General features: G+C 40.7%; 1 protein-coding gene across 1 annotated transcript in view; it reads right to left on the bottom strand.

The window, feature by feature from the left end:
- Positions 1-17590, bottom strand: part of rcbtb1 (RCC1 and BTB domain containing protein 1) — a 41091-nt gene that overhangs the window by 6645 nt on the left and 16856 nt on the right. Inside the window, exons 6-9 of the mRNA XM_003215317.3 lie at positions 13383-13490; positions 11370-11512; positions 2818-3008; positions 211-337 (exon numbers count right to left, since the gene is read on the bottom strand). Of these exons, the coding sequence (XP_003215365.1) occupies positions 211-337; positions 2818-3008; positions 11370-11512; positions 13383-13490 (569 nt within the window). The remainder of the gene's footprint in view (positions 1-210; positions 338-2817; positions 3009-11369; positions 11513-13382; positions 13491-17590) is intronic.

The raw sequence follows: 17590 nt of genomic DNA, 5'->3' as shown, positions 1-17590 counted from the left end.
GATTGCCTGTATTTTAATGCAACAAAAAACTACAGGCCAATACATTTCCTATCAGACTAATTGGTACCCTTCTAAATGTATTCAACTCTATGCAAGTTTGTTAAATAACATATAGCGTGAAAAGAATGGCTTTAAGAAGGATCAATAACCAAATCAATGAGTTACTTCAAAGATTAAATTGTCTCTTTGGTTTTTTAACACAAATATTACCTGATTTTCAAGACAGCTTTATGCACATAGATGAACTTTCCATCTACTCTAAATTTTAAATCTGAAGTTTCGGGGCTATCAAATTCTCTTTTGAGAGATTCTGTCACCGTTAAGAAGTCTTCATGCTCTGCAAAGATGAAACATCAGAACATTAAAACAGTGCATAGTTTATACTGTAACAACTTATATACATACTATAGTTTATACTATAACAACTATGTGCAATGACAACTGGAATGGCTCCGAATTACAATCTTGCACTGCGTGATTTTAATAATTGGTGTAATGTTTAGATGTTTTAATTCTTTAGTTTTAATGTAAATGTTTATTTTAATTGTATGTTGTTTCTATGGCATTGAATTGTTGCCTATGTGTAATGCCGCGCTGAGTCCCCTTCGGGGTGAGAAGGGCGGGTATAAATATGGTAAATAAATAAATAAACTTATCTTGGGCTAAGCTATCGAGACAAAAATCTACAAATACTGTCACTGAGCTCACTGAAAATAGGTGCAACATAAGCAAGAAACAAGTTATGTTCTTTTGCCCACTCCAGTTATTCCTTTGTTTCTGAGCATTTGCCTTAGTGACCAGGAGTAGTAGGATTCCACACTATCGGATGGATTTGGGCGATGGTATAAGCCAATAGCATAATATTATAGGACATGCAGCCCTATTGCTTCTGCTTGCAACTAGGGTGAAGCGCCATCAAAGCCTTTCTACAATCCCCACAACCATCCGTTTTTTACTCAAAATGGCCTTCAGAGAGGGCATGGGCTACTTCCACATCAGAAGTGATGTCTCATTCTCTTTCTGCTTTCTTTGGGGCTTAAAACAACCATGTAGCTTCACTCAAAGATTTGTTTATTGTGTCATCCAAAAGATGGAAGAGAAACAAAGCAGAGCAAATAAAACATTAACATTTAAATGCAACACACAAACAATGAAATAAAGTTTAATGAAAGGGTCATTTGCTGCTGCTGCTGCTGTAAGAAGGAGCAAGAAGTTACACTGCACTCAACACAGTGTTCATAAGCAGTGATTTGGGGTCTCAATAAATCCTGTTAGGCATCTAAAGCCAATTTGAGATTAATCATCCCTACAATCCAATCAATGAGGCGGGGGTGAGTGGGCTAGCACCAGTGTTGTTTGTTTTAATCCCTTTTTACTTGCTCTCAGAGCTTGCTTCTTTTCCCTCTCTGTGCTTGCCCAATATTTTAGGATTCTCAAATATACAAGATGCAGGGAGGTGGGGTTGCTGCTTTTAACAACTGAGATGCAGAGTGGCACCAGTTTTGGATGCTGAAGATGGAATGGGCTACAATCAACTGGGAGCCCATGTTCTAAAAATAGTATTCCTCTGTTATCTAACTGTGCTAATGATAATAGCAGAACTTACTGTGGAGGCTAGTGTGATGTCTCAGAGACCCTTGAGTCATGACCCCGCAGCCATTATAGATCAGACTGAAGAGGATATGGGTTTTTTTCCAACTCAGCAAGATTCTGCTCCCTTCCAGATGTTCCCTGTTGACAGCTTGGGTCCAAAGCTAATTACAAAAGCCCTTAAAACAGAGCCTGGTTCCCTGGAAAGTGTTCTTTTTGATAGAAATTTGTTTCTCAAAACACACCGCTCTGAGAAGGAGATTCGGAGACGAAGCGCGAGATTAGCGGAGAGAGAGGACGCTAATTAAACCGTTTCCCTTGGGAGTTTTCAGGGAGGGTTGCATCTGGAAAAGTTGTTGTCTTCAGTCCGTTTCCCTTGGGAAAATGTGAACTCAGGCACCTGGTTTGGGGAAGATTTGAAGTTCCATAAAAGTTCTGGGCACAGGCTAGCCATCGCAGTGTCAACGTGTCAGTTGGAAAGTTAACATCGACTCTAGTTCCTGCGGCGCGCTACTCTTGAGTAGACCAGACGTTGCGTCTCGTCTCCCTGCCAAGACTGGACTGCGTTTCAGTTCCAACACGACCAACTTGCCTTGCCTTGCTGCCTTGCCTTGCCTTGTTTTCCTGCCTTGGACATTGAACTTGGAACTCCCTTGAGAGACCTTGCTTTATTCCCCACTCAAACTGCCTGGAAGTTTGAGTGTGTTTCGGTTATTGGATTTAAAGACTTGATCTCTAATACTGGACATTAAACTTTATATTACTGGACTATATTTGACCTTTCCTAAAAGGACTATTGCTGAACTATATACTCTGCTTATTTTTGTTTGAATCTTTTATTGCTTTAATAAAGATATTAGATTGTTTATTGGCCTCCGTGTTGGTTTCCAGTGCTCACGCAGCTTAGAGGCGTCACAGCTAGTTTCATAAAGCTGCGATTTTAATGCAGAGAAAAGAAAATCAAAGGAAAACATGTAGAATGCAACAGCAATAAAAAGAAGCACAGTTGTACACTATATACAAGACCCAGCTTCTGAAAATATTGGAACTGATAGTTTTGTCAAACTTTTGGCAAGCACTCCCATACTGCAACTGTGCAAACTCACAACGTGCTTCAGAATAAGAAATGCAATTCCTGTCTTGCTGAATGGCAATTTCCACCATCAGTCACAAAGGGTCAGGCCAGCAAGGGTTGACCAGGCTGGTTTTATAGCTGAAAGTACTTACCTACTGAGAGGAGACGCCACATCACGGCAGGAGTAGAAAAGCATGCAAAGACATCATCTGTGCAAGAAAAGTGGGTCACATGTGGGAGAACCACCGACTGCCCCCGGCACTGACCCCACATGTAGACTAGGCCACTCTGTGTCTTGGCAGCAGAAGTGTGAGCAGAGTGGCAAGCAGCAATCTCTACAACCCTGAAAGAGAATTACAAATCAGTTCACCCATGGTGCTAATCGTTTGAAGCACAGAAAAACAGTTAATGCTCAGCATGTACCAGAAAAATGACAAAAAATGTCATAATCCTAGACTAGTAGGGCATGTTTGCTTTGTTGTGACACACAGTAGTTCAGTGCAGTGATACCTTAAGAGTTTAATTAGTTCTGTCACAAAGCTTTTAACTCAAAATGGACTTATCTCAAAGCAATTTTTCCAACTGAAATTCATTGAAATGCTATTAATAAATTCTGGGCCCCGTACCCCATTTTTAACGTGTTTTTAAATGAGGTAATGTATTTTATAAATAACAAATAATGTATAACTGCACATTCACATGGAAAAAGATAAACTTTCAAATAGTAGAAGCACAAAGTTATGGCAAAAAAGCACAAAACACAAAGTGAAGAGGCATAAGCATAATTTTCTTCATACTGTACTCATTCCTGTCTCCCCCCCCCCACACCATCTCTTTCTCTCTCTCTCTCTCTCTCTCTCTCTCTCACACACACACACACACACACACACACACACTCCCTCTCTCTTCATGAAGTCAAACATACCAGGAATAAAAACCACACAAAATCAACTAACCTAAAGTTCCTCAAAGCGGACAAGAGCAAAGTGGACAACAATCTCACAAAGTAGACAAGAGCACGAGGCATGGAGGCTGCTCCCTTGAAGCCCTAAAGCCTTGTACTCTCATGCTAGTGCTCCCTCTAGCTCTCAACTCAAAATGCTGCTCTTATATTAAAGCAAAACCTGGGCCAAGCAACAGCTCTTAACTCAAACGCTCTGAAGTTAGGATGCTCTTAAGTACAGGTTCCACTGTACTATAATCGCCACAATTTTATTGCTTGAAAAAGAAGAGATTTGTTAACACGTTTATTTTAAAATTAATCATATTCCAAAAATATACTGACCTCCAGCAGGTGACAGCCAATAAGTGACGGAAGACAGTACTCTAACAGAGATACTACATCTACATATGCTTTTGTTTGAGAGAGGACCAGTACTGTCTACATTTTTCCTCTGGATTTTGTGCCCACTGTGGGAAATAACCTTCAGCATGTGTATTAGATGTCAAAGAACCATTTTAATATTTGTTTAAGATGTGTCAAGGAAGAAAAGACGGGGGTGGGGGAGGGTGAAGATTAATTGCCAAAGCAGTGAAATAGATCCAAAAATTATGCCCATGCTTATGAATTACAATGGAAGATATGGAAAGAATTCATATAGCGGGTCCTAAACAAACTCATGTGGACTATAAGAGAGATGCTGTTTCAGGATTTGCTCATTAGCAACCTACAAGATCTCTGCATACTGATAATGCAGACTGACATGGTTATATTTTTGGATAGAGTAAAATGAAACAGAAAGAGAAAGAGGGAGGAAGGGAGGGGAGGGGGAGGGGAGGGAGAGATAGCAGCTCGTAGAGATCATACAATTAAATATACAGGGGATTTCCTTGAACATAGAACAAGAATTACAATAGTATCTGAACAACTGAAAGACTGCTGCAATGAATTAAAGCTTTGTGTGTCCAACAATAGCCCAGCAAACTCACAAGGCAAAGAGGAATGTCAAGTGAAAAAGACGAAACAAGGAAGAAAAGCTGGATGGAAAGAAAAATATTGAAATAAGGAAAACATTGCTGATAAGGAAAGAACTGGACAACCCATCTGTATGAACCAAGGATAGTGTGTTAATATTCCTGTACTGTCAGGGTGGATGGTCTCTACATTCTGGTTGACTATACTATCCCTACCTTTGAAAAAAATCTTGTGACTGTATAGTTGGCATGTGTTTTTGAAATCCAAAAAAATACTCATTAGCACATGAGGGGTACCAGAGGTGAAAGAGAGATTCAGCCTCAAAAGGAGGGTACTTTTGGATATTGTAGTTTGATAGCACTTTCTGAGTATACTTTGAATCATGGAAAGTTGTCATGAGGAAGGCTATTTACGATTATACCATGTAAAATCTTCATTAAAATATTTTAAATATTAAATATTATTTTTTTAAAATATTTTTCAAAGAAAAAAAAATCACATGCCTTTCTGTGGGTAGTGAATAATAGTAATAGTATTAACCAGGGGTTCTCGAACTTTTTCTGCCATGGAACCCTTTTGGAAGCAACAGTTTTTCATGGAGTCCCAAAAAATATATAACGTATATATATCAGACATGGGGCTAACATTTTGACCAACATAAACTAAACAGTATTTCAGTGGAAAACCTCAGGGCAATCCAGTACAACCCCTTCTGCCATGCAGGAAAAGCACAAAGCACCCCATAACAGATGGCCATCCAGCCATTATAATAATAAATAATAATAATAATAATAATAATAATAATAATAATAGGAGCATCCCTAGGGACCATGCAAGAAAAGCACAAGCAAAGCACCCTCAATTCAGCCTTTCTAACAACAACAGTAGTGACCATCCAGTACAGGTGGTGCAGGAAAAGCATGATCAAAACACCTCCTGAACGATGGGGAGGGAAATAGGGTTTTGGGGGTGAGGTAGGTGAGGAAAAAAGGTTTTTGGGGTGAGGGAGGCGAGGGGGAATGGGAGGAGCAGGAAAGGGGAGGGAAAGCTTGGCGGAGGAGGAGGAGGGCGGAAGAGGAGGAGGAGGGGGGAGGAGAGAACCACAGAGCCCCTCAGTATGCTTCATGGAGCCTCAAGGGCCCGGTGGAGCACACTTTGAGAACCACTAGTATTAACAATAGTAATAATATTACTATATTTATTTACACCCATTTGGACCTAAAGCAGCTAAAAAGGTAAAAAGCAAAGCAACTGCAAGCATACAAAAGGTCAATATTAACAGAATGAAACTAATTTGATTATTAAAACAATTCAGTTAAAATACAAGTATAAACAGTCACAGACAATTCAACTAAAGTAATACATCCTTGTTTGTTTCTCTTTTAAAAGCCTGTCCAAATGAAAAGGTTTTAGCCTGCTAACAGAACAGGGAGCGGGTCATTCTGGATTCCCAGGCAAAGAGTTCCAGAGCCCTGGGGAAGCCACTGAGAATGCCTTCTTGTTCCCACCAACAGCACTCGCGATGGAAGTGGAAACAAGAGAAGGGCTTCTTCTGAGGCTCTTAGGCCCGGGTAGGTTCATACAGGGAGATACGATCTGCCAAACAGCCTGGATCAGAGCCAAATAGGGCTTTATAGGTCATAATCAGCACTTTGAATTGGAGCTGCTGCAACAGGAGAGTAATGCGATCCCTGTAGCCAGCCCCAATTAACAGTGTGGCTGAACTTTGGACCAGCTGTAATTTCCGAACACTCTTCAAAGGCAGCCCCACATAGAGCGCATTACAGTAATCCAGACAGGATGAAACTAAGGCATGTATAACCGTAACTAGATCTGGCTTCTCAAGTATTGGGCACAGTTGGTGCACAAGTTTTAAATGAGCGAAGTCACTTTTAGCCACAGCAGAAACCTGGATCTCCAGGTTGAAAGCTAAATCTAGTACACCCAAACTGTGGACCTGTGTAACCCCATCTAGTACAAGCTGGATCCCTTTTCCCTGATCTGCCTTCCAATTAATGCGGAGCACTTATTTCTGGTCTGCATTAAATTTCAACTTGTATTCAACTAATCCATTACTCATAACAGACACTGGTTAGGACTAGGATAACCCCCTTGGCTTGAAGTGGAAAGAAGTAGTAGAATTGGGTGTCATCTGCATACTGATGGCACTGCATCCCAAAACTGCAGAGAATCTCTCCTAGTAGTGTCAAGCATATGGCAAAACAGAGCTCTGAGCGATGCAAACCATATTAGCATGGAATTCCTTTACCAACCCCAAGAATGAGCCCTTAGGTTAACCTCAGTAAAATAAAATTATAAGTAAGACAGGCCTTCATAACTCCATAAGAACCCTTCACAGACTGCTCTGGATAATCTTTCCAAGGCAGCATTACCCTCCACATATAATAATAATAATAATAATAATAATAATAATAATAATAATAATAATAAAATAACTCTACTTTTGTATCCCGCCTCCATCTCCTTGAAGGGCCTCGTGGCGGCTCACATGGGGACAAGCCCAACAATAAAAGTTAAAAACACAGATCCATAAAATTAAAACATTGTAACAATATAAAACAACATAGAACACAACTCCTGGGTAGTATAAGGACAATCAGGGATAAGGGTGGAGGAGCAATCTGAATAAAACACTAAAATCCTAAAAGGTGAGGAACAGTGATAAAGTGCAGTAAGAATTGTAAACAGGCTGAGTATCTGGTGGGACTACTTACTCAAAGGCGCACCAGAACATCTACATTTTAAGGTATCAAAAGCACCTAAAAAAACTCAATGTATGAAAAATCACAGAAGACACAACAGGATAATTCCCCTCTTCCATTCTTAGCGCTGAGTTGACCAAAGTACTCCTATCCCAAACTAGGATGTGACTATAACAACAGATCTAAATATTGAGAGATCACCTAGAAATTACGTATATCCACCCCTCCAATATTTTGTCCAAGAATGACAAATTATAAACTAGCCAGTAATCATTTTAAGCTGTTTGTTTAAGCACAATTCTTTAAGATAGTTCAAAAACAGTCTCTTCCTTATGAGGGCTGCTGGAACCAATGAATTTCTGAGAGAGGCATTAATCATGTTTGATCCGTATATCCAACGCAATCCTACCTGATGTACATGTAGTATGTCACAGTTCTTCAGCCAAAATTCCCACATTCTTAGTAGGCATAGGAACTTGGCTAACCATGTCCTAATTCCATCCACCTCTGACTAAAACCTCTGGCACCCCAATACAGGCATAACTCAGTTTACAAAGCCTCTGGCCAGTCTTTTTAGACACACACTACCAGTTCACAATTCCTCTTCTTGCCCTCTGTTCAATTAGAACTGTTTTGTTTGTTTGTTGGGGTGACTGGTTAGCAACATTGGCAATAGAGGGTGTTGAAGAAGCACAGGAGAACACAGACGTTCAGTGTTGAGCTGCACCAGCATGGCTGCAGGAAACAATGCAATAAAGTTTGACCCTAGTTGACTTTACTTCAGTGTTATGTACAAACCTTCCAACTTCAAACCAAATAGCATCTAACACCAGGATCCCTGGATGAGTATGCATGTAAAACAAAACATAGAAAAAAGCGGGTAGCAGACAAGCCTGCATCATTAGATACAATCAGCATGTTTTTAAAAAATATGATCACTACATGGAAAATCATAAGAGTGGGTTGACCTGTTTCATTTTGTTTGCATGTATTATTACTTTCAAATAAAAGGTTTGCTGTAACTATTGAAATGCTGTTTTGTGTGGTGTGGGTGTCCACTCTCTCCTCTTCCCATGTTATTTCTGCCTCTGACACCACATTTTCTGTTAAACGTAATGCTCAGGAACAAATAGACCTTTGCTTACTGGGGTACATCTTGTCTACAGATTAAGAGAAACCCTTTCCTGGGGGCCCTTCTGCTCCCACAAAACTGATGTGGTGTACTAGGTGCTTTTCCCATATGTACTGCCAATCAAAATCTTTATTACGGTCATAAACCAGCATAAGTAGGGTACAGTCTCATAGAAGCATGTACATAAAATCTAAAACGCTAAAAAAGAAGGTATGTTGAGGGGTAAAACACAAAACTCTTTAGATATTGGACAAAAAAGGGATGGAGAGGGAGAGAGGAGGGAGGGAGATTGATGGATGAGTATGAGCATTCAGGGCACAAGTCTGGGGGAATGGGGTGAAAATAACTGATTTACATTTCAGTTAGCTGATAGTTGGATTGTTAGCTGTTGGATCCAGTCATCAATCAATGAATTTTAAGTGCTGCTGCACAAAATTTGGCGGTATTGTAGGCAATAACTGGGTTGGTATCTAAGAGCAACAGGGTGGTGTAAAATTGTCCTTTACGGCCTGGGTAATTATATAGCAAAGGCAGGATAAGTCTGAATCTAATGTCCCTGTAGAAGAGGCACTGGAGGAGCACATGCTCTGTTGTTTCTATTTGACCTGAGTCGCAGGGGCAGTCTCTCTCTGGGTAGGGGGTCTTCCAGTATCAGCCCTCAAGTACAGCTGATGGAAGGGCATGACAGTGAGCCAAGGTGAAGGCTCCCTTAGGTCAGATGCTATTTTTATCAATACAGAAAGCCTAGGACTACATCATTTTTTCTGCCACATCACGCTGTTGATATGGTTTACTAGGTTCTTTTCCCACATGTACTTTTGTGTGTGTGTGTGTCAGGAGCAACTTGAGAAACTGCAAGTTGCTTCTGGTGTGAGAGAATTGGCTGGTTGCAAAGACGTTGCCCAGGGGATGCCCAGATGTTTTACCATCCTGTGGGAGGCTTCTCTCATGGCACTGCATGGGAAGCTGGATCTGACAGATGGGAGCTCACCCCGTTCCCTGGATTCAAACCGCCAACCTTTTGGTCAGTAGTCCTGCCAGCACAATGGTTTAACCCATTGCACCACCAGGGGCTCCACATGTACTGTTGACAAGTCAGATGTCACTCATCCTCTATCTGGACATCTGATATTTTTTCCTGCCTAAATGTAGGATGTTTCCTCCATTTTTGAAATTTTGTTATTTCTATTCCAGCAATTCAACCTGTTAACATTGTTTTGAATCCTGAATACATCTTCTGAACTATTAGCTAGCTACCCCTTCTTATCTTCAAATAGAAAGCTTGCTCACAATAAGAAAACAATAAAGCCCACAGAAGAGGTGTCAGACAATGAACAACACTTTCTAATGACCAATTTTTTATTACGTGATGCCTAAATTCTATGTAGAAAGTCTAACAATACACATCTGCCGAGTCCTAATGCGTGTGTCCCTATATGTCAACAGGCACCGAGACAACAGTTCTTCATACCAGTAGACCTATATCCATACCAGCCAAAATGTGACGGTATCTCTGCCCCACTGCCTTCCCAGAAACATGTATTGGGTACTTTTCAGGCTGGATCTCCATTGCCATATAATCCAGATTATCAAATCAGACAATCCACAATATCTTCTTTGAACTGTATTATACGAGTCTCCACTGCTATATAATCCAGTTCAAAGTAAATAATCTGGATTTTTATATGGCACTGTAGATGGGGCCTTAGTAGCTCTTCCATATTTTGAATTCCCTTGCCTAGAGAAGCTAGGACCACTTCCTTTAATCATTTCTTACCTTTAATCATCTTTATAATATTTAAAATTATTACCAAAACTAATAATATTCCACCTTTCTCCCCCCACCAAGCACAGCCCAGAAGAAGCGGAAGAATAGAAGTAAGGAAGACAATTGGATGAAAAGAAAGAGCTTGTTAACTGGAAACTATGACAAAGAAAAAGTGAGCAATTATTTTAGCTGTTGTTGTCCAGGAAGAAAGTGACTGATGGCGGAGTGCCAGTAAGTTTTAAATCTGAAAATTTTCTGTTGCTTTTTAATTCAATGGAGTTCCAAAGCATGTTTGACAACCATTTGTTACTTCAGCACTTTAGTTCATTCTTGAAGAAACTATATTATCTTTCCTCACATCACTATTTCAGCTCAACTATCTTTAGTTACTAGATTATTTTTCACTATTGATATAACAAGCAGAAACATCTATACTTTAAAAAACTTTGGACTAAACAATAATAATTATTATAAAACTTTATTTATACTCTGCCACCATCTACCCGAAGGGACTCGGGGTGGTTCACAAATGCACTCCAAGTTGCCACACATAAAATAGAATTACATAACATAAAAACAAAACACAAAATTTGACTGGATACAAAATGAACGGACATCACATGATAAAAAAAATTAAATTTAAAATTCATAAAGCGCAGTAGTACCTGCGGGTAACTGGGCTTACTTTCAGTGGTTAATTTTAATACTCTGATTTGAAATCTTTACTTAGAAGTTATTTAAAATAGAATATTTACATTTGCCTTGCTTAGGTTTTAAGTGGGAAAGGCAGGTTCCAAGAACATCAATATTTCAAAATACGTACATAGAGCTCTGAACTTCATAACAGAATTTCTCAGATTAAATGCTTTAGAAAATATTGGTATGCATTTGATAATTGTATTCTATTTGCATTGTGTTCTCTTGCATGTTTCCAGATTAATTTGATAAAAGAATGCATTTCTAGCAGTGGAATGTTTTTTGAGGAAAAACATTGGAACAGGAAATCCCTCAATCTTCTTCACTAGCTGAAGAGAGAATTGGAGGGAAAGATGAAAGGAGAGAAAAGGATCATTGTATCCATTGCTCCAGAGCTTCCAGACAGAAAGTGAACAGATGAAACACCCCTGCCACCCAGCTCCCCAAGGGTTAGTTGCAACAGCATTTACCTCTCCTTTTCCATCAGGATCTGCCCGGGGCTTAGCTGGTTGCTTTTGTTGCCAGTCCCAAGCTGCCCGTAAGTGTTAGCGCCCCAGGAATACATTAAGCCCTCATCGGTTAGTGCTAATGTGTGTGCATAGCCACAGGCAATCTGCAAGTACGTTTACAAAGAAAGGAAGAGTTAACATTCTTAACAATCAAAGATACCAATGGGTGCAAGAACTCATTCAAGATACCACTGTTTTATATATGTTATTAGTTGCAGCCTGGAATTGAGAATTGCAGTTATATACCGACTTTCCCCCGAAATGGGGTGGAATAATTTAAAAACCCAGTTAAAACATTAATTTATAAAAATTTAAAAATAATACATTTACAAAATTAATAGTTGCCATATTATATACACTTGTGTATGTAAATTAAAATGTTTATTCCCAAAAAATGACACACACCCCTCACAAATATAGGTAAACTTAGACGTGGGTCAATATGATAACTGTCCCAACACCATGCTGTTTCTGGCCTTTTTGTATCATTGGGCTACTTTGCCTGGTTTGGACCAGAATGAAGCAGAAGCTGATTTTGCTCTTTGCTGTCTCTCCAGTAGCTGTGTTGGAGCTTTCCTGCCTTGTGTGTGTGTGGGGGGGGGGGGCGGGGGCGGCAGAGGTTGCTTGGCTGTTGCATGGAGAAGTAACAAGAAGCTGCCATCACTGCTATTCTCCCATCCAGGCATTGCAAAAAGCTGCCAGACAAAGTAGAAGGAATTGGTGCTTCTTTTAGATTTGTAAAGTGGCAAAAGCCTTTTTAAATGCTTGGGCAGGAAAATAGCTGCAGCTGTCAGGGTTGGCTTGCTCCCTGAGATGGCATTGCCACTTTCGTTTCTCCATAGAATGAATTCAAGGAACACCTGTGCTGAGCTTCAAAGATTTAACCTTGATTTATCCACAGGTCATCTCAAAATTCATAATTTTGGTCACAAAACTTGCTCTCAATTTATATATGAATCTATACGCTAATCTCAAATCAATGTAATCTTCTACTTTTTAAGACATATATGCCTGGCTCTTAGTTATACTAACAGTAATATCTACTCTTATTTTATTCTAACTCAACTGTAAACAAAGCATATACAATACATAAAAATGCCTGTCAGACCATGAGCTCCTGTCCAGGAGCATAACAAATGCGTCACATTAAAATGCTACGCAATCTCTTTTTCTTTAACTGTCCCATGCTTATTTGGGGGGGGGGGGGGTCAAAGTTCTCATTTGTCGTGATGCAAGAGTGGGAGGCAGTTTTTTGAAGGCAGAAAGATAAATATTTTATGTCCATGAGAGGTTTCACCATACAACCTCATGTCGTCCTCACTGACTCCCGAGTAGCTGGCTTCACCTGCTTGTTTCCTCCTCAGCAGGCAGTCTTCCTAACCCAGTAGGATTGCTCCTACAGCTATTGCTTATATCAGGTGGGCAAAAGGTGATAAGGGAAAGGTGATATTCAAGCAGAGTGATGTTCTGAACTAGGTGCAGCCACAGGACCAATCCTATAACCACTATCTGGGCCAAGGAGGCTTTTCTCACCATGAAAGGGAGATAGATGGCTCTCTGGTGTTTGAAGATAACATGTTTTTCCAGCCGTGTTCCTATGCATCTTTTTTCAACTGGGAAGGAACTAGGGCATATGGAAGAATCCCTGGTAGGTGAGAGGATCTCCAAAAGGGGAAGAAGCCAACAACCATGGTATCCATGCACCCCCCCCCCCCCACACACACACACACCTCTACCCATCCAGGAGGAAAAGACTGAGCCTTCAGTTCTATACGAATCGCAAAACAGAGAGAGTACTGCTGGCACTCCTGGACATTGTCAATTCCTAAAGGGCCCTGGGAAAACATGCCAGGAAAACCAAAATCTAGAATAATTTTGTCGGCAGTCTTAATACACACAGCACAGAGATTCAATAGGAGTCATAATAAACTTTGTCTTTAAGCAACACATGCTGCCATATCTCTATATACTGACCTGCATGATACAAACACCTTGGAGAGCAGCCACTCGGCATGGTGTTAACTGGTTGCCATTATTTCCAAGACCCAGTTGCCCATTGCCATTGTAACCCCAGCCATAAACCTTGAAGGAAGAAGAACAGTTAGTCTTGCTGAGAGAGAAAGTAAAACAGATGAGAATTTCAGTAACAGGAGCTCCATCATCATCGGCTATCACTCATGGTCTAGTATGATTGCTTTCCAAGTGTAGGATCTTGTCAGTGGGTCCATGGGTGATTGTAGAGATGTATTCTGGATCTGCACGTTCTTTCACAGTGAGGACATTGATTTCCAAATGGAAAGAGGTCCCAACAAGGGTTGGCTTGACGTGCTTTCTTCCTCTTGACACGTTTCTCCCTTTTACCCTCCATTTGTGCCTCTTCGAATTCCACAGAACTGCTGGTCACAGTTGATCTTCAGTTAGAGCGCTCAAGGGCCAGGGCTTCCCAGTTCTCAGTGTCTATGCCACAGTTTTAAAGGTTAGCTTTAAGCTCATCTTTAAATCTCTTTTCCTGTCCACCAAAATTCCATTTTCCGCTCTTGAGTTGAGAGTAGAGACTGCTTTGGGAGACACTGATTAGGCATTCGGACAACGTGGCCAGTCCAGCGAAGTTTATGGCAGATTATCATCGCTTCAATGCAGGTGGTCTTTGCTTCTTCTAGGATGCAGAAATTTGTCCACCTGTCTTTCCAAGAAATTTGCAGGATTTTTTGGAGGTAACACTGATGGAATCATTCTAGAAGTTGAGTGTGATATCTGTAGACAGTTCATGTTTATAACAGCTTTATAAACAAGCATCTTGGTATTCCTACGAATGTCCGAATCCTCAGATACTCTCCGTTTCATTTGGAGAAAAAGCTGCACAGCAGCTCCAACCCAGATCCAGCTGGGCAATTGTATCTGGAGGCGTACATGATTCCAACTCCTAATTTAAGGCAGACAAATCTGGTCTAGGGATGCACTTTTTTCTGTTGAAAATACAGTGCACCAGTGTCTGTAACTGCACCTTGATTTGGAAATCTCAGTGGGTGATATCATTTAGGGATGGAAAAATTCATATGTACAAAACTTCCTGCTCCCCCTCTTCCTTCTGAAAATACAATATGCTTGCATCTTTAACAACAGATTGATACAGATACACCAGTGTGTGATATCCTTTTAAAAAGGGAGAGAAGAATTATTTTCTCTCTCCTCTACATACCAAGTTGCTCTAGTGCAGTGGTTCTCAACCTGTGGGTCCCCAAATGTTTTGGTCTTCAACCCCCAGAAATCCTAACAGCTGGTAAGTTGGCTACGATTTCTGGGAGTTGTAGGTCAAAATACCTGGGGACCCACTGGTTGAGAACCACTGCTTTAGTGCAAGAGTTCTTAGCCCTGACTTCCATGCTTTTTGCCAGTGACAATTTTTCAGCTCCCATAAAAACACATGCGGAAAATAGGGGAAAAAAATCTCAAATGGGGGAATCTATCTTGCCTCTTTTCTCAGGCACTGGGGATCATTTTCAGTATAAAAAGAGGAAATGTACTATTAAAAAGAGAAGGCTTATATATGTGTGCATAATAATTTATATTTAATATAAATGCAGTTCATAATCTACAAAGAAATGCAACGCATCTCACCTTAGTGGGAAAGAACGTTACCATAAGTGGCAGATCTTCATTAAACTGAAAAGTGGCATGTTAATAAAGGCAACTCAAAAAGGCATCTAAACTGAATCACATACACACATTCGGACATGTTAATCTAGAATATCAGTATGCAAGGGGCTCTTGTAGGAAACTAATAGGGAGAGGTGACAAACTTCTCCCAATTACTTGGGTCTTCTTTCCACCGAAAAACAGCAATAGGGGGAGATATGCCTAATTAAATGCACAATTCCAGAGGTTAGCCGGGAGAGACAAGGAACTATTTTTGAACAAGCAATGCATAGAAGTGGAAGAAGACAATAGGATAGGAAGGACAAGAGATTTCTTCCAGAAAATCAGAAACATTGGAGGCAAATTTCAGGCAAAAATGGGCATGATTAAAAACAAAGATGGCAAGGACCTAACAGAAGCTGAAGAGATCAAGAATAGGTGGCGAGAATATACAGAAGATCTGTATAGGAAGGATAATAATATAGAGGATAGCTTTGACGGTGTGGTGAGTGAATTAGAACCAGATATCCTGAGGAGTGAGGTTGAATGGGCCTTAAGAAGTATTGCTAAGAACAAGGCAGCAGGAGATGACGGGATCCCAGCTGAGCTGTTTAAAAGCTTGGAAGTTGATGCTGTCAAGGTGATGCATGCCATATGCCAGCAAATATGGAAAACACAAGATTGGCCATCACATTGGAAAAAATCAATTTATATCCCCATACCAAAAAAGGGAAATGCTAAAGAATGCTCAAACTTCCGTGCAGTGGCACTTATTTCCCATGCCAGTAAGGTAATGCTCAAGATCCTGCAAGGCAGACTCCAGCAATACATGGAGCGAGAACTGCCAGATGTCCAAGCTGGGTTCAGAAAAGGCAGAGGAACAAGAGACCAAATTGCCAATATCCGCTGGATAATGGAGGAAGCCAGGGAGTTTCAGAAAAACATCTACTTCTGCTTTATTGACTCTTCTAAAGCCTTCGACTGTGTGGATCATAATAAACTATGGCATGTTCTTGGTAGTATGGGGATACCAAGTCACCTTGTCTGTCTCCTGAGAAATCTGTATAAAGACCAAGTAGCCACAGTAAGAACAGACCAGGGAACAACAGACTGCTTCAAGATTGGGGAAGGAGTACGGCAGGGCTGCATACTTTCACCCTCCCTATTCAACTTGTACGCAGAACACATCATGCAACATGTGGGGCTTGAGGAATCCAAGGCCGGAGTGAAAATTGCTGGAAGAAACATTAACAACCTTAGGTATGCAGATGATACCACTCTGATGGCCGAAAGTGAGGAAGAGCTGAGGAGCCTTATCACCAAGGTGAAAGAAGAAAGTGCAAAAGCTGGGCTGCAGTTAAACGTCAAGAAAACCAAGATCATGGCAACTACACCTATTGATAACTGGCAAATAGGAGAAAACGTGGAGGCAGTGACAGACTTTATATTTCTAGGCGCGAAGACCACTGCAGATGCAGATTGCAGCCAGGAAATCAGAAGACGTTTACTTCTTGAGAGGAGAGCAATGGTCAACCTTGACAAAATAGTGAAGAGCAGAGACATCACACTGGCAACGAAGGTCCGCATAGTCAAAACAATGGTATTCCCCATAGTAACCTATGGATGCGAGAGCTGGACCATAAGGAAGGCTGAACGAAGGAAGATAGATGCTTTTGAACTCTGGTGCTGAAGGAAAATCCTGAGAGTGCCTTGGACCGCAAGAAGATCCAACCAGTCCATCATCCAGGAAATAATGCCCGGCTGCTCACTGGAGGGAAGGATATTAGAGGCAAAGCTGAAGCATTTTGGCCACATCATGAGAAGACAGGAAAGCTTGGAAAAGATCACGATGCTGGGGAAAATGGAAGGAAAAAGGAAGAGAGGCCTACCAAGGGCAAGATGGATGAACGGTATCCTTGAAGGAACTGGGGGCGGCAACAGCCAACAGGGAGCTCTGGCGTGGACTGGTCCATGAGATCACAAAGAGTCGGAGACAACTAAACGACTGAGCAGCAGCAGCAGCTCTGGAAACTAAAGCCAAGCAGGTCCCTAGGATATAACATGAGCCTTGGATTCTCCCAATTCAAAAAAATCAAAACAGGCTGTATCTCTGAAATACCATTCTCTGCTCCTGAAACAGTACAGAACCCGTGTTTAATTGGAATCATTTAATTGGAGAAGGGAGGCGAGGAACAGGCAGTGTATACTTGGAGGTTTTACTTTATTTCCAATCTTATATTTTGATTGTTGGAATTCATTGTCATTTATTGTATTTTCTCACTCATTTCTGCTAAATCTAAGACCATCACAGACAAATATCCCTTTTCAAGGAAATACAGATTTATTCCTAAGTCTTTTTTTATGGAAAATGGGTGCCATTCCATAAAAACAATTCATAAATTGTAGATTTTACTTTATCTGAGACTGAAAATACTGTTTGTACCCAAAACAAAAAGACAATTGCAAAGAAAAGGTATCTGGAAGTATAGTTTTGAGTTGGCAAACATTACCCTGATGATACCTGTAAAGAACAAGTGCTATTGTTA

This window comes from Anolis carolinensis, chromosome 1, assembly GCF_035594765.1.
Source record: "Anolis carolinensis isolate JA03-04 chromosome 1, rAnoCar3.1.pri, whole genome shotgun sequence".
Taxonomy (NCBI): Eukaryota; Metazoa; Chordata; class Lepidosauria; order Squamata; family Dactyloidae; genus Anolis; species Anolis carolinensis.
The sequence above is the reverse complement of the archived record's forward strand: the minus strand, read 5'-3'. Positions and strand labels throughout refer to the sequence as shown.